The 20,810-nt window shown below is 48.0% G+C and overlaps 2 protein-coding genes across 2 annotated transcripts; both read right to left on the bottom strand.

The window, feature by feature from the left end:
* Positions 1-6,082: 6,082 nt before the first annotated feature.
* On the bottom strand, positions 6,083-8,855 carry LOC127336560 (uncharacterized). The gene is made up of 4 exons (XM_051363388.1): positions 8,707-8,855; positions 8,564-8,603; positions 8,356-8,471; positions 6,083-8,243 (listed from the first exon to the last, which is right to left on the bottom strand). The coding sequence occupies exons 1-4, from the start codon at positions 8,743-8,745 to the stop codon at positions 6,351-6,353; spliced, it is 2,088 nt and encodes a 695-aa protein (XP_051219348.1). The 5' UTR covers positions 8,746-8,855; the 3' UTR covers positions 6,083-6,350.
* Positions 8,856-10,598: 1,743 nt separating this feature from the next.
* On the bottom strand, positions 10,599-12,291 carry LOC127336559 (E3 ubiquitin-protein ligase PUB23-like). The gene has a single exon (XM_051363387.2). It carries the CDS (start codon positions 12,091-12,093, stop codon positions 10,849-10,851), a length of 1,245 nt encoding a protein of 414 aa, XP_051219347.1. The 5' UTR covers positions 12,094-12,291; the 3' UTR covers positions 10,599-10,848.
* Positions 12,292-20,810: the final 8,519 nt, after the last annotated feature.

The following is a 20,810-nucleotide window of genomic DNA, read 5'->3' as shown; positions in this document are numbered from 1 at the left end:
GGACAACCTATAGTAAATTTTATGTTCTACCATGGATGAAGAATGTCGAAGAAAAATATTATTTGGATGTTACCCTAGAACTAGAAGTCAGAGAGCTACCTACGGTATGAATACTTTAGAGGAAGAACAACAAAATTTTGTGGCTAGAGGGGGGGTTTATAATGGATATAAGATTTTTTGGTATGAAATATAGTACATCGTCCAAGATACAAATTGAACATGTACAAGTGCAAGGAACTCTTCGAGAACACGTTATATCGGTTATAGATGGAAAGACTCGTGTGTGGGAAAAAACATGGAATCTAGAGTTTAAGCCAAAAGGATTTATCGTCATAGTATGGAATTGGGCATACATCAACTTGAAGGTTAAGGCAAGTAACATATTTAAAAGATCTGGAGGATGCAAAAAACATCAAGCAATATTAGACCCACTTAAGACATCAGTTACATAAACCCTAGACCTTGGTGAGATAAATCTTGGTTTAATACTTTTAGAAAATATATATTGTTGTAAACAATATATTAGGAGAAAATACTGCAAGGAAAAAACATAGATTTTCTACTCGATTTAGGGGAATGAACCTAGGTAAATCGTGTCTCCATGCTCTTCACCTTGTACTTTGTTCGACTTCCTTCTACGGGATTATTGTGCCTTAACTCACTGATGGTGATACCACGATGTATATGTAGTATATGTAACAAAACTAGTTTGTGCTTCCATAGTAAATGTCCTTACTATTTTTTTTTTGGGGGGGGGGGGGGGGGGATTCCATGATTACTACAAATTGTGGAATCATTCAAACAACACCAACATGTACAATAACTTTTAAACCCAATCATCGGGAAAACCAATATTGTGTATCTGTGTTAAGACATTGAACAATACAATATTTGTAGTATTTTTTATATACTATTAAACTAACATTTAAGATAACCTGAAATCAAGTTTATCAAAAAAAAAGTCCACCACATAAAGTTTAAATCAAAATTTGCCAATTGTTTAGAATATGGTGGCCATGAAGATGACCAGATGATGTATACAAATATTTCATATATCGATAGTTTTGGCCTCAACACTGGGTTTTATCCTTCTATCAAACCAAAAAAACATATCAATGGGCCAAACCATGTAAATGAAAATAAAGTTTCACATTAAAAATATGCAAAATTTGGTACAAACTTCACGGATTATTCTTTACTCATCTTAAACACCCTCCATAACGATATGGAATTGTTGACATTATCCATAAAGTAATATAATAATTTTAATATACTAGATTGGAATATAATAAGTTTGACATGAAATGTCCGTTTTAGACAAGTCCTAATTCATTTTTGACATTATAGTGAAATAGGTAGTTCAGAAGTTAAATAATTACCATTTGTTATAGCTGCACTTATACATTACATGCCACAAACTCAATATATAATAAAAACATGGTACGATCTAAAACATGAATTTCAATATACTGGCTTAAGAATTAAGTCATAATCCTGAAAATATGTTGTCTTATTTGATTTATCCATTGAGTAACCAATACAGTTGTATCGGCTGGGCCTTTTTGTTTATATGTTTTCATGAATAAATAAAAGTGTATGACTCCCTCAAGTACTAGTTGAGAAACACTTCATTCTGATCTAAAAAAAGACACTCCATTCTTAATTTCTTGTGTCACTTACAAACGTTGGTTCAACGTCTACCAAAGTAGCAAACCCACAAGTGGAATTATAAGGCTTTGTTGGTTATAGCCACGTGAACATATGAGATGATGGCAATACGCAAAAATAAGAAAATCAATAGTTATTTTTAAGACAATATTCAAAAGTAGAGAAGATGCCAACATTTACATGTATAGAAATTATATTTGTAATTCTATGTTTTCTCTAAATTAAATATAGAATTAGCAATCACTAGGTGCTCTAGTTATTAATTAAATATAAATTAATTGATTGAGATTCAAGGGACACCGTATTGAAAACATAACATGTGCCAAACAATTTTTTAAAAATGAATCCCGTACATGACATACTACTCCTAAATTGAAAAAAAATACTCATACAATAAGGTAACTCAAGCACCAAAGGTTCAAGTGGAGAGGGTAACCAATCCCCACCTTATAGAACAAACTATGACACCTAGGGCGCCAAAAGGTGAATTGTTACAAAACACACGCCACAAAGGCGATAAACTTGCGCATACCAAATCCAACCGACCTTTCCTTTTATTAACCAACTAGCATGGTGACCCGCGCAATTGCGCGGTTAGCACTGACATATTTTGAAACTTCATACTGAATGTAATAATCTTCTTATTGACACCATTTTTAGATATAATGTACGAAAATAATACATTAAAAGATATGATACTTCATGTGTTGAGATTTTTACGCTTCATGTGTTAAGTGCTAAATATTTTGCATATTTATAAATCCAAACCTAGAGTAACTTAATTGTTTATGATTCCAAGTGGATGTACTCTAACATTATAGTTGGTTTTTTCTCCACTCTCGCAATCAATTTTGTCTTATAGTTTGTGGAGTTATTTTTCCATATTTTGTAATACTAACAAAAATCATATCAACTTCATGCTTTCTCGGCATATCCCGCCAATTATGCTCATTCTTGTTTCTTAGTCTAAATTATATGATATCTCTTCTATAATTATATAACTGAATTATTATAGAAAGGGCGCAAACAAAATTTAAGAGACGGCTTCCATGCATATCATGTATTACGTAAGATTATAAATAGAACATTACATGTGGATGAATCAATTAAGAATTCCCTTTATTTTATGCATTTTTGTTTGTGTCTTTGAAGCCCCATCGTTATGGTTTCTTCTATGTTTTATCTTTTATCTCTAAATAGGAATTTCCCACTTCCTGATTTTCCAAGCCATGCAAAGTAGCCACGTCACCTCAAATGATTCTATTGGCTTTCACATGTCGTTTCTATTCTGTTGCACGTCCTGCTATCCCCATCATCTGCCCCGACTCTTGGCAATGTCTAACCTCACCGCATTTTCAGGGCGAATTAACCCGATCCATGAGGCACGCGAGCAACCGTCAATTGTAGCAATCTCAGGAAATGCAACGTTCTAGACGGATGTGTGAGGTAGGCGAGAGGTCGTCGATTCTTCTCCTATTAGTTCCCACCATGGCACCATCGCATGCACAACCAGACTAATTATCTCCAGACCCTTCCTCCTATGTGTTCATCTCACCTCCATCATGGACGGATCTACATCTCATTTGTTCTTCTATCTGATCAGCCTGGTTGGCATCACCGTTGCACCTACTCATACCAAGTCTGGCGGAGATCTGTGTCCGTGAAGGAGCACGGGTATCACCGAACCCCAAAGGTCCGAACACAGGGGAATAAAGATCACGTCATCGCCTTACCGAAGGCGGGCACTGCAGAGAGAGAGACCGCAGTTACCCAAGTTCAGGGCCCTCGGAGAGGTAAACCCATACATCCAGCTTTGGTGTATGTATTGCAGGTCACAATGGAGAAGATGACCGTACAGATATCTAGGGTTTGTGATCGCTCAGGATCGTCTCCTTCTATGCTAGCTAGGCTAACCCTTTTATAGAGGAGTTGGTGCTCTTCCCCTCGAAATATCTTGAGGGGGAAGGGTTCCCACATCTCTAAACTGAGGGCGGGAAACTCCCGCTCTTTACAAGATGTACACAGTCCATGGCCGATTAAAGTGTCGACCCATGTCAGGTGCTGAGGTCGTCAATGACGCCTCCGTTGGCCGCTTGCGCCGTCCACCCAGCCTTGCACTAAAGGGGCAAGGGCAGGGCCTTGGTCTTCTGGCCTCGTCTAGCCTGCTTTAATCATCAAAGGGGCAAAATAATCTTGCCTCCTCAGGATGGAGCTTTGTGAGCTCAGCCATGACGTGAGTAGCGCAGGCCTTTCTTGTCTGGTAGCCCGGGAGCCCACTCCGCTAATCCTTGCGGCAGGCTAGGTGGAGAAGTAATCCTAAGCTTCTTGATTGATCTTATCATCCCTGGAAGGGGCCGTCTGGCTTGTAGAGGACGAGGGCGTGGGAACCTCCGTGAGGGAGTTCCTCCCCGTGCCTGTCTTTTTCTTCAGCTTGATATCTCCGAGAGGGTTTTATACCTCGCGGAGCCTCATTCGAGAGTTGCCTCCCAGAGTGATTGCTTCCGAAGAGTTATCATGGGCCAAGCAACCATAGGTCCTTGGCACCCTAGTTGCCAGGGATCTCACAGTAGCCCCCGGGCATGTGTCCTTTGCGTGTTCGTCAGGAGGCAAAAGGACAGGGGCCCCATCGTGGTTGGGCCCGGTATGTAACTTGAGTCAACCCACGACTTAAACGGTTGTCGCCTGAGCCGCTGGTTATGGAGGAAGTGTGTCATCTGGACCGTTGGACCAGGAAGTGGGCTTCGTGGGGAGCGGTGCCCTCTTGGGAAAACCTCCCATAAATAGGGGGTTGTTCCTTGTCGCCGGCCAACTCGCCCCCGCTTGCTCAGCTTCCCAGACATCTTCAGCTCCAGCGTTCCAATTACCTTCCCTCCATCTGTAGCGCTCGCACCACGACATTGATGGCGGCCGAAGGGTCCTCTTCTGCAGTGATCATGGCTCCGCCACCGGCGGCCCCGCGACTTGCCCTGGCGGAGTCGTGGATTGCCGTGCCCCGAGCCTTCAGAAAGCTCGGCACACCGGCGCCTCTAAGACCAACGAGTGGGTGCCACCAGGATGTGGATGGCCACCGCGTGTGTCAGCGATCTTCCATCCACTGCGTACCCCCTCCTTCTTCATTGTATTACGGCCGGGCTGGTCCCGCCGTTTTCTGCTTTCTTCACTGCTGTCCTGGAGCACTATCAGGTTTCAGTGCTCCACCTTCATCCCAACAGTATCACCATACTGGCAATCTTCGCCTTCTAGTGTGAGGCCTTTGTCGGCATCTCACCATCCATTGCCCTCTTTCGCTCTTATTAATCCATGCACCTTACCAACCCGATGGAGAGTTCGGGGTGCCTTTCCTTCATCCCCATACCGGGCCGAGCCTTTGTTCCCATGAGCTGGTCGCAGCTGCTTCTACACTTTCGGTGAGGCTGGCTCTTTGTGGACGTGAAGAAGAGGAGCCCTCACTACGATGTCCCTGCCGCTCTTCCAACGCGTGGGCGTAACTGGGAGAGTGTCCCTTTCTCCTCCACATATATTTAATTTGATAGAACGTACAATATGAAGTCATTTCTACTGGTCATCACAACATAGAAAACTCTTGTAGGCCTTTTGATTGGTGGTGGTGGCGTCTAATGAAATTATTCATATATTTCAAAATAAAATGATTTGGCAATATAAAAAACCAATGAGTATCAAAACAAGATATTTACAGCATCTTTGACGGTGTGGATGCAATGGAATGATTGCATCTTCGACGGTGCACAGCTCTCCGCCAGCGCGAGAGTTGCCTTGATCAAGGAAGAAGCTAGGTTGTGGTCGAGAGCTAGCGCCCTGGGACTGCGCAACCTCTTACCGACAACCTGGGAAATCCATTAAGCTCTTACTCTTGTAATCTGCCTCTTAGGAGGGTTGTAAAACTTTCTATCTTTTTACAGAAATGAAATGCAAAGAGTCCTTTGCGTTTTCTCGAAAAGAAAAAACAAGATATTTACGTGTATGAAAACAAGCAGGGGCAGAGAGACCTTCTGGCAACCCTAGGCTCATCCAGCGAGTCTCCAACTCTCTTTTTTGTTTTGCGGGTCTCCAACTCTCCATTCATGATTAGTACTGAAGTTTGTAGGGCAAAAGCTGACCACCATCACAGCCAATACTTCTTGCCCAGCCTCCCTGACTGCTGGCTCCACCACTGAAAACAACCGTTCATAACTTTCCAAGAAGTATTCATGTCTAGTTTGTTCCACGTTCTCGTGCTTTAGGTGAAAAAGAGAGCCCTTACAAGGTGGTCGCAACTCTCCTACACTCCATATGAACTTTGCACGATATTTTCAGCAATCTACTATTTCTATAGGCCAAAAGCCCGTAAATTCCAACAATTCCTAGCCTAACTACTGCAACCAAACGGGGTGAATGACAAACAACAAATCAATCATGGTGGGAGCAACAGATTATGTCGTGCAACTTTGAAGGCTGTATAACAGGTAGTACGAGATAAATGGCAACTGAAACACGCATTGCAAGGTTTCTCAGTTTGTCTACATTCAGTCAGCTGCAGATATCACGAGAGATGAATGTAGCAGGCTAGCGGCAGGTTCTGATCGAACTCCAAAGGCGGAACATGGCAACTAATTGGTCAGGCAAGCACTGAAGGCTTCGCCCTGATGCAAAGTCTCCTTGATAAAACTAACAATGTAAAAATATTAGTTCGTTCTGCGCACCCATTGTTCCAACCGCAGCTGTTTCATTGGAGGGGCAACGTAGGGCTTGCCTTTGCGAGGGCACTTCCATTTCCCGGTGATCTCTGGTTCTGGGGCTCCTGCAACTTCTGAAAGATTAGTCCTATCTGATAAGGGGCTTCTTGTGTGATCTCGGGCTGAAGCATTCTGAGTCCCCAAAATTCCACGGTTCTCTTGCAAAGTCACCATCTCTCGTGCCCTTGAGGGCTTAGGGATTTTGTTTACCCTGCATTCCTCTATAGACTTCAGCTTTTTCCCGATGGCAATGAAACCATCTGTTGCAACCGTTGCTTCTGCTTTCCTATGATTCAGAATAGACTTTGCGCAGTTGGTTTCATCTCCACCAGACCTTTCTTCAGTGAGAGCCGAACAGATACCACTATGATTAGCATGCAGTATGAGGTGTTTGATGCCAGTTTTCTCAATATCAGCTGCACCTGTACTATCAGAATTAGCTGGCAGTTTGCTGTGTTCAATGCCATCTTCAAGGAAACCTTCAGTATCTGCTGATAAACCTGTAGCACCACAGTTAACTGGCAGTCCATTGTGTTCGATCACCTGACCTCCTGGGAGATCTTGAGTTTCACCCAAACTGACAACGTCGCAATTCACCAGTAACTCGCTGTATCCGGCTGTGCTTTCATGGACGTGTTTTATATGAGGTAAGCGTACAGCATTGCTTTTTGACAGAGGCTGCACTGTATTTCTCTGTACAGCAGACTCCAGGTGAGTTTCAGAGTCGTTAGCTTTGTCAGGGTCGTCAAAAAATCCTGCCCCAAACAAATCCCGCAGATTTCGTTTAGGTTTCTCAACATCTGCTAGTCCTTTGCTATGAGAATTAACTGGCAGGTTGCTGTGCTCAATACCTTCTTCTAGGAAACCTTCTTCAATATCAGCTAAACTAGTACCACCAAAATTAACTAGGCGTTTGCTGTGGTTGCTCACCTGACCACCTGGGGAGGTTTCTTGAGTTTCAGCTATAATAGTGCCGTCACTATCCGCCAGCAGCTCGCTGTGTTCAACGGCACCTTCAAAGTTGTGAGTTCTATTTCTTAAGCCTATCCAGTTGAAGTTAACAGCACAATTAACTCGCCCTTTGTTTTGGTCCATCTCCTGACCTGCTTGGAAATTTTCTTGAGTTTCAGCTATGATGGTTCTGTCACTATCCGCCAGCAGCTCGCTGTCTCCAACTGCACCTTCAAAGTTGTGCGTTGTATTTTGCAAGCCTATCCAGTTGAAGTTAACAGCACAATTAACTCGCACATTGTTGTGGTCCGTCTCCTGACCTGCTTGGGGGTTTCCTTGAGTTTCAGCTATGATGGTGCTGTCACTATCCGCCAACAGCTCGCTGTGTTCAACTGCGCCTTCGTAGTTGCGCTTTCTATCTCGTAAGCCTACCCAGTTCAAAGTACCACCACAATTAACTGGCCATTTACGGTGGTCGGTCTCCTGACCTCCTCTGGGCTTTTCTTGAGTTTCAGCAATGATGGTGCTATCGCTATCCACCAGCAGCTCGTTGTGTTCAGCTGCGCCGCCGTGGCTGTTCTGTCTAGTCTGTAAGCCGATCCAGTTGAAATTGCACATATGATCCACCGCACTTGTGTGCAAAACTGACACCACTGCATTTTCAGTTTGAGCAGCTTCGTCAGGATCATCCAGAAAACCTGCCCCAAACAACCCCCGCAGGCTTCGCTTCCTTTTTGTGCCCTGCTCCACTGTGCTCCTACCAAGCTGAAGGATATCCCTTGTAGCAGAAACCTCACCCTGCTCAGATCGGCTCCCAAAACAGCCCCCTTTCAATGCAGTGCCGCCATCTTGACTGGTGTCTTTCAGAGGTGAAAGCCCAGGTAGCCGATTCTGGATAACAGCATACACACAGCACTCTAATTGGTAAGAATACTTGGGACAAGGTACAAAGATACGAACAGTTTGATTGCGATTTAGTAGATACAGATGAGAAAATATTCACCTCTAATGGGTCTTGGGTCTCGCTGCCGTCGTTGCCACCAAGAGCCGCATCCAGCTCGGGGACCTCCGGCGACTCGTACTGGTAACTCGAGAACCAGTTTCTGATGTCCGGCGGCTCTAACGAAACAACATGAGCGCGCGTCAGAGATCTAAAATCGGCGGAACAGCAGAGGCTAAAATTCATCAGGAGGGTAAGAGGGGAAACTCACGGGAAGGGAATGAAAGGGGCACCGAGCCGCGCCCGTGAGCCTGCAAGAACATCCAGATCGAGTCAGTGTGTCCCGGGGGACTGATTGGGCCGGGGAGCGGTAAAGGCGCACTGCTCGGAGATAGGAGGAGCCACGAAGCGTACCTGGCTTTGCCGGGCGGCGTCGTCTGGGAGGCCGGCCATGGCAGCTGCGGGAGATCCCGGGTAGGGGGAGGCGAGCGACGGGCGGCTCCGCGAGGAAGAACCTCTGGTTTCGTTTGGATTCTCAAAGTCGAGATTCGAAGTGCCCGGGAAAGAAGTTTGCGGGGAAATGAGAGGGCGCGCGCGCGATAAGCGAAAGGAAGATTTGGATTTTTTGAGTTACCCGCGAAGGCTGGCAGGCTAGAAATAAATGGACCGCACGTAACAGCTCAGTATGCTGTTATCTGGGCCTAGTGGACTGTTCGTTTGCTATTTTGAAAGTCCAAAGCATCCTATTCACCTCCAAAATGTACCCGGGCCGAGTGGGACAAACCCATATGAAGCTAAACTTATATAATTTACACTCTCTTTTTTGGACAGGAGCCGGTCCCAAAGAACCGAAATGGCGAAATTTATACACTTTCAATGTGTGATGCAGGCTAGATATCCTCATTGGTGGTATTTGAGCCTCCTTTCTTCTTCTTACTTCGTCTCATCTTCTCTTCTACAGTACATTCTTTCACTGCAAAGCTCCCCATGGGTACTTCATGTTGTTCAATCTCCACCTTTCCATTGGTGGCTTGATGTATGTTGGTGCAGTCATGTCATTCGGCCTCCCAAAGATAAGTGAGGCAACATTGACGATGTACGTGGAGGCCGTCGTTATTTATTGGAGAAAGTAAGAAGGCGGGAGACCAACATGTGGACGTTATTGAGAACCACCTAATCATTTGCTATGTCACCTCTAGAACCACCTAAGGGAGTGTATTATGAAGTGAACATTAGAGGATGTAAATTAGGCCAAGTTTCACTCAAATGTGCTATTGCTCCGCTCTGATACATTTACAGGTAAAAAAATCGATAATTTATCCTTGAAAAAACAATGGAAATGGACTGTATTGAATTTCTTGATTGGTTTATATATATATATTGTGTTGATAAAAAAATAGTAAGTGAAGTGCTTTTGCAGAAAGGTGGAAACCTGTATTTCCAAGACAATTTCCTCAATAGGATTAATTGCATGTCAAGTTTCACAAATTAGAACTACTGAATAATTCTTTGGAATCACTAGATTCAAATAACTAAATGTATTTCATGGATAATATTACATTAGTTCATTCTAACAAATTTTGATAAAATAATGATTCTTTTTTGTTGTTGGTTTAATCCCCTTTCTGTCGTTCTGGTGTGGCACAGTTCCATCACGAAAGCATATATGAATACGAAGATGCAAATGATGAAGCTATATATGTTAACTTTAAATTTTATTAACTCTAACTTTTGAGCTTATGATGATCATTGTTTTCTCTATAAGAGATGAAGTTACAAACATGAGCTAGAGGGGAAGCTAATATACCCCGCCTTTAGCGGCAGAGAACATAGATACCAATAAGCTATTTGGGATTATTTTTAATTATTTTAGTCAATAAGAATAAAAAAATAAAATGAAACCATAAAAACATTTTGTAAATAAAATAAAATATGGTATTCGTACATGTCAAGTGAATGCATGTATGGAAATAGGATGTTCAAAAAACTTCTAAAAAAATTAGACGGAGACTTGTATTCACCTTCTATGGAAAAATATTTGCGTATGCCACTAAGATGTTTATGTATGTCCAACAAAATATATTTACTTGACATGATGGCCAACAAAATATTTCAAAAACACAACTGTTACAAAATATCATATATGTTCAGTCAAATTCTAATTGGTAAGTGATGGAATCCTTGATGGATGAAAAAAAAACACCATCAATTGAAAGGAGACATGTTTTCATCTTCTATGGAAAAATATTTGTGTATGTCACTAGATGTTTATGTATGTCCAACAAAATATTTCAAACGCACAACTGTTACAAAATCATATATGTTCAGTCAAACTCGAATTGATGAGTGATGGAATCCTTGATGGATGAAAAAACCACCATCAATTTGAAAATTTATAATCTGTACACTACAAACATGCTCATACGTACTCAACACACGGGCTTCAATCTTTCCTAACAAACAATGTTCCCACCATGTACACAATCCTAACATTTTCTCTTTAGGCTCGCAAATCGAGCTATGGTACAGCATGCATAGATCAGCTGAGAATCGAGATCAGTTGAGAAACTTGAGGTAATCCTTGAGGTCCGCGGGGAAGCAAGGGTACTGCCTCCAGAACGCGCCGTGCACCCTCAGCATCCTCCCCGCCTTCTCCTTGGTCGACGCCGAGCTCTCCACCTGCAGCAGCGCGAGTAGTTTCGACACGCCACCGCTCGTCACCAGGTCATCCAGCACCTTCTCCGAGGGTCGCGCTGCGCACGACACCAGCCACAGCACGTTGACCGCCTGCCTCGTGGCCAGCCCGGACACGCGCAGAATCGTCCGCGACACGGCCGCCACGGCGAGCCCGTGCTCCGCGAACGCGAGCCGGCCCTCGGGGCACTTGCACAGCCGCTTGAGGAGGAGGAGCGTCCTCTCGGTGACGTGGCGGTCGGCGTCCGGGAGAAGCTCCACGAGCACGCGCACGGCTCCCACCTCCACCACGTCCTTGCCGCGGCGAGCTCGCCCACTCGAGGGCGAGCGCGCTGTGACATCGAGGAGCACGTCGAGCGCGCGCGAGCTGAGCTTCGAGGAGGCCCCGTCGGAGAGAAGGTCCAGGAGGGACTTCACCATGTCGTCTACGTCCACGACTGCGGCCCAGTTGCGGCCGCCACTGGCCTTGGAGACCTTGTCGAGGATGGACATGGCGTGCAACCTCGCTTCGGCGCTGCCGCGCTGGACCAGCGCGACCATGGGCCTCATGCACTCCGGTTTGAGCACCAGGTCTACTGACGCATTTTCTGAGAGCGGGAGCGTGTCTAAAACAGCGGCTGCCTCCTCGCACGTCCGGAACGCCGAGAAGTCCCCGCCGGCACTGCTCTCCGCCAGCGCCTGCGCCATGACGCGGCCGAGCACCTGGATGCCGTCGCGGGCAACGAAGTCGTCCTGCGCCGCCTCGTCTACGGCCATGCAGGATCTCAGGCTCTTCAGGGCGGTCACCTTGAACGGCGTGGCCTCAATGCCGGCGAGCACCGACGGCAGCATCTCCCGCGCCATGGGCGCCAGCGCGTCGGTGGGGCTCGACGGCGAGGAGGCGCGGTCGCGCCAGGTGGAGATGACGCGCTTGAGGGTGTGGTTGGGCGTGAGGTCGAAGGAAGCAAGGCGCTGCATAGTGGCAGGGCACGTCGTCTTGCCGTACTTGAAGAACCACCGCTCGATGCTGCGGCGCTCGTAGGTGACGCCGGTGGACACCGTGACGGGGTCCTCCATTAGCTCCATGGAGATAGGGCACAGGAACAGCTGGGGAGACTCCGTGGCCATCGCCTAGATCAAGTGATCGTCGATCGGGGCCAAACTATCTGAACTTCTTTGTTTTCAGGTTGGACAGAGAACAATGTAATATGCAGTTTGTCTGGGAACAGGGATGCTGGTTATGTACCTGCAACTTGTGCATGCGTAATGCAGAAGTCATTCTAACCCATAGAATCGCTCGCTCGAATTTAAAAGGTGGGTGTGTGCGAATACCAAGTGAAAATGATTATTGAAATATGGCAGGGCAAGAAGAATGTAGCACTTAGCTCATGTACAACATGGAATTTTCTATTTACAAAACTGAAGAAGTCTTCCCTTCGAAAACCATCTACAAGAACAAGATAGGACATTATTTGTACCTTATCTGTTTTGATTTCTACGGATCTGTATATTGTGTATAATACTCTCTATAGTCAATAGTCAAAGGGCCAGAATGGTAGGCGATGCTTACATATATTGAGTGCAAGGTTGGCAAATATGTAGACATAAAAAAAAGTGCTGCGACGATATGGGTTGCTGCCATGATCTGTAACCAGAGACTGTCTCTCTCGCCTAGAGCGATCACCTGGACAGTTTGACGAGACTTTGAGCCACATACATGGATTCGATGGGCGTCGACCGAAGCAACCCGTCGGTTAGAGCGAGGTAGATTCGATTTTAACGCACGAAATTAACGAGCTGTAACCAACGACTGACTTGGTGTGAATTGCGATTGATGCTGCTGCTTACCAAGTTGCCACATACATAAGTGGTTTACTTGTTCTTGATATATTTAAAAAAAATGGAAGACAGAAAAGAGGCTTGATTTTTCTAGCGTCAAACTTGCACAATGGAGTTGTTCAATTCAGCTGGGGGAGGAGGTGGCCGACGACGACGTCGGATCTTTTATTGTTAATTAATCCTTTTCTTCTTCTGTTTGTTCACTTCATGGTTTAGTTTTTGTTCAGTTTAGTCGAGAGCGGTTGAGCGTTTCCTTTGACTACGACTGGCTACATTTTCTTATTCCCATTTCCAGCCGGGATTCTCAACCCTTCCTTGGAAATTCTCTAATGGCAACCGGTCCATACCATATAATATATGCCATTTCTTGAAATTTTCAAATTGCATTTTTTCCTAGAGGGAGAAGTATTCAAATATCTTAGTGCATAAGATAACTGATAAATAAGTGGTCCAGTAGTTACCCAGGGTGAAACACTATCCACGTTGCTGCTAAATTCCACCCAAATAATTCCCCATGCATGATGAAGGTTGATGCCAAGATATTACGATTCAATTTCATGATTTCTGCTACTACCGTTTTTGTGTGGTTTAGGTGGAGCTCTGATATCGTTACGGCATCTTTCCCTGTCATGCACTGCTTGCCCACTCTTGAAACAAAATCAAGACGGGCATTAAGTACAGTCTCAACCAAACCACTGGCTGACTGACGTTCACTACACTCATAGTCTCGTACATCAGTCATGAAAATCTATTTCATCGCACAGGGAATCTGTCGGTTGTGCAATTAATTAGCACGTAGCTTGTCATCAGCTTGTCACCATTGTTCATTAGGTATCAGGTTTAGGTCTTTAGAATGGCTTACCGCTCCAAGAATTGCATGCGGTTTATCAAAATCGTCGCTCTCCTGCGAGCGTACCCATGGGCGGGTTGCAATATTGGGAGGCGGTTTGCCGGCCAACAACGAAAAAGATATTGGGATTTTGAATCTTGAGAATTTTGAATCGCCTCTAAGATTGAGATGGCTTTGGGTTGACTGGGTCGACAACACTAATGTGTGGATTGTGCTTGGGAACCTTTGCAATAACCATGACCATAAGGCTGGTGCCAATGCATCACCCCACTATAGCCTCGCCACGTCAGTTTTTACCCTCACTCTCACCCTACGGTGCCAGTGCACGGGCTATAGTGCCAGCTCTCACTTCCTCTCTCCTCCCTACCGCTTCCCTACCACCCCCACTAGCACCGCTATCGCCTCCCTCTCGCCCCGCTCTCGCCTCCAACGCGGGCTATAGGCGGGCGGTACCGCCCCCTACCGCCGGGCGGTGGAACCACCGCCTCTCGCCTCCCTCTCGCCCCATCGCGGGCGGTACCGCCCTCCCTCCAGCCCGCGTTGGCACCAGCCTAAGCTCTTTGTGGCGGCAACCACGGTGACCGTGGCAAATGGAGAAAAGACGAGATTTTGGACTTCACCATGGCTTGCTGGTCTTTGGCCAAAAGATAGTGCGTCAAAGCTCTTCGGCCTATAAAATGCAATTTGGGGGCATCATACCAGCTGCAATGAACATGATTATTTAGAGATCTTGGGCACCCCCTAAATGCATTTTTTGGTTGGTTGGTCATGCAAAATAGCATATGGAAGGTGGACCGACTTCAGCGGAATAACCGAATTGTGGGAATTTCCCTCTTTCTAACCAAGTCGAAGAAACGATAGCTCACCTTCCCTTCAAGTGTAGGTACACCACCCGGATTTGAACCGGGATCCTACTTTGGAGTAGTGTCCCTGACACACGTATGGGGCAATGGGAAAATGATGCTTCCACCCAAGAATAGTGGTTGAATATTACATAATAGAAAGATGAAAAATTAGTGTTGTGGGTATACTTCATGGGTGTACCATCGACAGTGCCTAGATCCGGCAAGCCCGGGTGGCCCACAGATGGTGATGAGGCATGTGGCCCATCGGGCGGCCCAGTTGCTGTTGATCCTGACGGATGAAGTCCGGCCCAGGTAAAGGGAGCCGGATCCGACCGACCTTGAGGAGTAACCCGGATCCATGAAGGCCCGGTAAGGAACCCGGATCCGGCACGATATAGATGGGAAGGAGAATCCTTGACGTGCACGGCAAGACATTGTATCGTAGTTAGGCAACCTGTATCCGGGTAGGACTCTCCATGTAAACCCTAGATCCGTGCGCCTTTATAAGCCGGATCCTGGGAGCCCTAGAGGCATAACCTCAACTCATTGTAACATCGCGAAAGCGCCCAGATAATTCCAGACAAGCAGCAGTAGGCTCTGTCATCGTGCAGGTGTTCCGAAGCTGGGTAAATCGCGTACCACCGTCCTGTGTGCACTCCGCCCTATGGCCCCTACTTCTTCTCCCCCTCGTGAGGATCCCTCCTCCGAGGTATCGTCGATTAGGCAACGAAAGTTGGCGCCCACCGTGGGGCCTGCGGCGTCTGGAGGCCGGAACCGGGAGGGTTCCGCCATGGGAAGCTACGACGACACCATCGCTGTGGGGCCGTCCTTTACGCCGGAAATCTGTCGTTCGTCCCTCCGGATGAGTGCTGGATTCCGGCTAGGACAAACCCTGTCAAGCTCTCCATCGTCCCAGTTGGCGGCATACACATCTTCATCGGGGAAACCGTCGATTCCGACGGAAACCCACTGGTAAGTAACGCAGACGCGACCGCCGCCGAGCTGGACGCAGTCGCGAAGATCCGATCTGAGATGCAGGAGCTTCCCAAGGAAGATTCCGCCTCGGATCTGGAAATTTCAAACCCCACCCAATCCGCCCCTGAGCAGGAAATAACGGTGGAAGACCAATGCAGACCCGCCTGGGTCTCCCAGGTGTTAGAAAAGCAGATGTGCCACTTCGTACACTTCTTGGCCCATACCGCCGGAACCGCCCCTCAAGAAGACGGAGCTGGTCCTGAGCAGGTCGAGGCACCGGAAAACGACGCTGCTCTGGATCAGGTCGAGCCTGTCGGAGAAAGCGGAACTCCGGCCGAAGAGTCGATTTTGGGCAATCTAAGCCCAATTTCCGGGGATACCCCCTCCATGGATACTGAAGAGTTCAACCGCAAGCTAGGGGAGTACGGTTTCGGTGATCAGCCTGAAGTTGAATCCGCCCAGCCTAAGCAGGTACTTGCGACTGTGGCGGCGCTGGGAGAACCTGGATCAGAAGATGCAAACACCCAATCCGACCCTCAGCCATCCCGTCAAGGATCCCCAATGTCGCGGGAGCGACCCCGTAAGGATTCCTCCTCCGAGGACCTCCTGTCGCCTGAAGAGATGGTTGCACAAGCAGGCATGGATGCGGTTTATCACTCGGATATTCTTAACAAACCCATCACTCCCGAAGACGTAGAAGCACTAGAAGCTAAGAGACTGGAGATGCTGGCCACAGCCAAGAAGTTCAAGGACACTGCAGCCGCAATGCTTGAGGAAAGGAAGCACGCCGCAGATTTTGTGGAAGACTTCATCCAGCGCGAGCAGGAGGTATACGAAGGACTGGCAAAGGTCAAGGAACTCCGAAAGCATTGGGAGGACAAGATTGTTGAAGCTCATCATGAGGTCGAAAGGGTTCGGCGAGAGTTGATAGCTCCCCGCAAGATCACCTTCGCAACGCCAACTGAGCAGCAGCCGTTCGCAACTCCAAAGGACAATATGACGAAGGCTGCAGAGATCTTGAAGAAAAAGAACGAGGAGATCGACATCGATTACGTCCGCGCGCTCGTCGCTTCAGCAATGAGGCAGCAGAGCAAGGCAGACACTTCGCGCAAACTGGAATCTAACCCAGAGCATTGCGTCTCCACCGCGCAGAAGGACGCCTACGACAACCGCCACCGGGACGACGAGTCGCGAACCGGATCCTCGGAACGCAGAAGGAAAGCCAGAGAACACCCAAATCCAATCCCCGTACCATCAAGGACACCTCCGTCAGATCCAAGAAAGGGAAAGGATGCAATGTACTCTGGAAGGGACAAGTACCGCAACCCCTCTCCTCCGCCTAATGGATACCCGCGTCCCCCTCGCCGCCGTAGTCCAGCCGGAAACACCAGGCCCCATGGGCCTGGCGGAATCGTCATCCGCGACAATGTGCTGCCCTCAAGAAACAGGAACAGGGAGCGCACGCCGGAACCCCGCCGGAGCCAGCACAACGATCGTGAGCCCGAGCCTAGGAGGAGTCGGAACGAAGACCGCGACCCAGAGCCTCGCCGGAGCCGGAACGACCATGGCAGCCAATGCCAAGGCGAAGGCAGCCACAGGAGCCGGAGCCAACATCGGGAGGGCCGAGGAGAATCTGAAGGCGGAAGCAAGAAGTCGGAACGACCCCCCCCCCCCGCAGGTCTCCCTCACCACCACCTAGCGGTGGCGGCGGAGGTGGAGGCAGAGGTGGCGGCCGGAGATCTCGCTCTCGCTCACAATCTCCTCGCCACGGCTCGCGTGACGCGCGGGAACGCCTCAACGAATACAGAACTGACTACATCGGTCCGAAGTGCTTCGGCAGGATGATTCGAGAGGAACCAAGGCCATGGATGAACCTCAAGCTACCAGGAAACCTGAAACATTATGATGGCACTGAAAGGCCGGATACCTGGATAGAGGATTACTATAATGCAGTAACCTTTGCCGGAGGAACCCCTAATATCGCCTGCCGCATGCTTCAGCTGTACCTTGTAGGTCCAGCCCGGATCTGGCTCAGCGACCTCGAGAAGAACTCTATCTTTTGCTGGTTTGACCTGAAGACCGCCTTCGAAAAACACTTCAGGGGCACCTACAAGAGACCTGCCACAGCAAGCGACTTACAAGCATGTATCCAGAAGAAGGGAGAATCCTCAAGACACTTCCTAACACGATGGTTGGCTTGCAGGAACGAGTGCAAAAATGTCGACCACACCACCGTTATGTACGCCTTCATCGGTGGACTGCAGCGAGGAGGGTTGCTGAGGCATAAGCTCACTTGTTTGGCTAACACAAACAAACTGACTTTGGATGACATGATCTCCATTGCCAGTGATCATACTGCCGCCGATGATGACGCAGGCGGAGATCTCGCAGCCACAGCAATCCCCCTACATCAACAAAAGAAGAACCGTGATAACGGCAATAGCAGCAGCCACAAGCGCAAAAACCCTGATGACCAGAAGAGTGGCGGATCCGAGATGGTCGCCATGGCGTTCCAACGCGGAGGTCCAGGAGGCGGAAGAGGGCGCGGCCGTGGAGGCGGAGCCGGCAGGGGCCAGCAGCATGGCACTGAGGTCACAGCTGCCGGATCCCGCGCCCCGCAAACCTATGAAGAGTACAGAGACATGCCCTGCCTGGCCCACCTGGATCCGGTCACAGGGAAGTCCACTCACACCAACCGCAACTGCAAGTGGGTCAATGATTTGAAGAACGACCCGGAAGCAGGATACAAGCGAGCTCGGAAGCACCACCCACGCGGCAAAGGAGGCAAGGGCAAGAACAAGGACAAAGAGGAGGAAAGTTCTGAGGCGATGGACGAGGATGATAAATTGATAACTCGCCGGATCCCAAGGCAGGGTCCGTAGGTAAATCCAACCCATTCGAGAAAAAGAGTGTGGGCGCGTACCACACCTTCCTCGGAACCCCAACAGTCCGCGCTACCAAGTCAGCTATCCGGATCCTGAACGCCACAGTTCCGGCTGTGCCGCAGTATGTTAGGTGGTCGGAAGTCCCGTGCACATTTGACAGGGAGGATCACCCTACCATTGTGCCAAAAGAGTGCTACGCCTTGGTTGTAAGTCCCCGCATAGACGGGTATGACTTCTCCAAGTGCCTCATGGATGGTGGAGCCAGCTTGAACATCATGTACCTGGAGACTCTAGAGCGGATGAACCTTACCAAGGAACAGCTCAAACACAGCAACACTGAGTTTCATGGCGTAGTTCCGGGTAAAAAGGCGAATTCCCTCGGCAGCATCACACTTCCCGTGGCCTTCGGCGATGTTCACAATTTCCGCGAAGAAAAGATCACGTTTGAAGTTGTCCCCTTCAAGAGCTCCTACCACGTCATCTTCGGCAGGCCCACCTACCACAAGTTTCACGCAAGAGCGTGCTACATCTACAACAAGCTCAAGATTCCGGGTCCTAATGGTATGATTACCGTATCCGGAGTTTACAAGAAGGCTCATGAGTGCGAGTTGGGCGAAGCCGCCTTCGCAGAGTCTGTGATATCTGGAGAAGAGCTGAAAGGCTACAGAGCCGCGGTGGATCCGACTGAAATGCAGACCACCAAGAAGCAGATCTCCGAGCATAAAAACTCCATCAAGGCCGCGATAGAGACCAAGAAAGTCAACTTCAAGGAAGGCGACGATTCCAAGCAGGTCTCAGTCGGAGCCAACATGGACCCCAAATAGGAAGACGCACTCGTCGAGTTCCTCCGCGCCAACATGGATATCTTCGCGTGGCAGCCTTCTGACATGTCCGGAGTACCAAGGGAACTCGCCGAGCACTACCTTAACATAAACCCGGGGGCTAAACCGGTGAAGCAAGCTATGCGACGCTTTGGAGACAAGAAGCGTCGCGCCATAGGAATGGAGTTAGCAAAGTTACTAAAGGCAGGTTTTGTAATAGAAGTTATCCACACTGATTGGATTGCAAATCCAGTCCTTGTACCCAAAAAGAATTCTGAAATACTAAGAATGTGCATCGATTACTCTGGCTTGAACAAACATTGCCCGAAAGATCCGTTTCCCCTGCCGCGCATTGACCAAGTCCTTGATTCGACGGCATGGGCGGAACTTCTGTGTTTTCTTGATGCGTATTCCGGGTATCACCAGATCCGGATGAAGGAGTCCGACCAAAAGGCAACCTCATTCATCATCCCATTTGGCACTTACTGCTATGTTACTATGCCTTTTGGCTTGAAAAATGCAGGTGCCACCTACCAACGTACGATGCAGCGGTGCTTGAAGGACCAGATTGGCCGGAACGTACACGCCTACGTCGACGACATCGCGGTCATGACTCGGAAAGGATCCGACTTGATCAGCGACCTTACAGAAACCTTTGAGAATCTCCGTCGGTACAAGATGATGTTGAATCCGCTAAAGTGCGTCTTTGGCGTACCAGCTGGAAAACTCCTTGGCTTCATTGTCTCTAATAGGGGCATTGAAGTTAACCCGGAGAAAATCAAGGCAATCATGTGCATCAAAAGGCCAACTTGTCTCAAAGATGTGCAACGACTAACTGGTTGTGTCGCAGCAATCAGCAGGTTTGTTAGCCGTCTTGGCGAGAAGGCACTACCCCTGTACAAGCTATTGAAGAAAACAGACAAATTTGTTTGGGATGAGGCAGCAGATGCAGCACTTCAAGGGTTGAAGTAAATACTCACCTCCCCACCTATCCTAGCAGCTCCAGGAGAGTCAGAGCCTATGCTCCTTTACCTGGCAGCTACAAACAGAGTCATCAGCCTCGTCATCGTGGTGGAGCGACAGGAAGAAGGTCACGAGTACGGAGTCCAAAGGCCAGTCTACTATATTAGCGAAGTCCTTACAGAGTCCAAACAACGCTACCCCCACTTTCAGAAGCTAGCCTATGGAGTATTCTTAGGTAGCAGGAAGCTAAGACACTACTTCCAGGAGCATCCAGTAACAGTTGTGAGCAAAGCTCCGCTGTCAACGATTCTCAACAACGCTGATGCAACAGGACGCACAGCAAAATGGGGCATTGAATTATCCGCCTTCGACATCAACTACAAAGCCAGGACCGCAGTCAAATCCCAGGTCTTGGCAGATTTCGTCGCAGATTGGACGGAAGCTCCGGATGCAAATTTGGAGCCGGAACCAGAGACATGGGTTATGCACTTCGATGGATCCAAGCAGCATCAAGGCTCAGGAGCCGGAGTCACCCTAAAGTCCCCTACCGGAGAAGAACTGCAGTATGTTCTGCAGATACACTTCGAAGCTACAAACAATATGGCGGAATACGAGGCTCTACTACACGGATTGCGCATTGCCAAGGAGATAGGGATCAAGCACATCA

Source organism: Lolium perenne, chromosome 2, assembly GCF_019359855.2.
Source record: "Lolium perenne isolate Kyuss_39 chromosome 2, Kyuss_2.0, whole genome shotgun sequence".
Classification (NCBI taxonomy): Eukaryota; Viridiplantae; Streptophyta; class Magnoliopsida; order Poales; family Poaceae; genus Lolium; species Lolium perenne.
This window is presented reverse-complemented; position numbering and strand designations above follow the sequence as displayed.

Coding starts and splice junctions, on each gene's coding strand:
- LOC127336560 (XM_051363388.1), bottom strand. CDS start 8,745: ATGGCCGGCCTCCCAGACGACGCCGCCCGGCAAAGCCAG. Junction 8,604..8,706: donor ACGCCGCCCGGCAAAGCCAG/GTACGCTTCGTG, acceptor ATGTTCTTGCAG/GCTCACGGGCGCGGCTCGGT. Junction 8,244..8,355: donor AGACCCAAGACCCATTAGAG/GTGAATATTTTC, acceptor GCTGTTATCCAG/AATCGGCTACCTGGGCTTTC.
- LOC127336559 (XM_051363387.2), bottom strand. CDS start 12,093: ATGGCCACGGAGTCTCCCCAGCTGTTCCTGTGCCCTATCTCCATGGAG.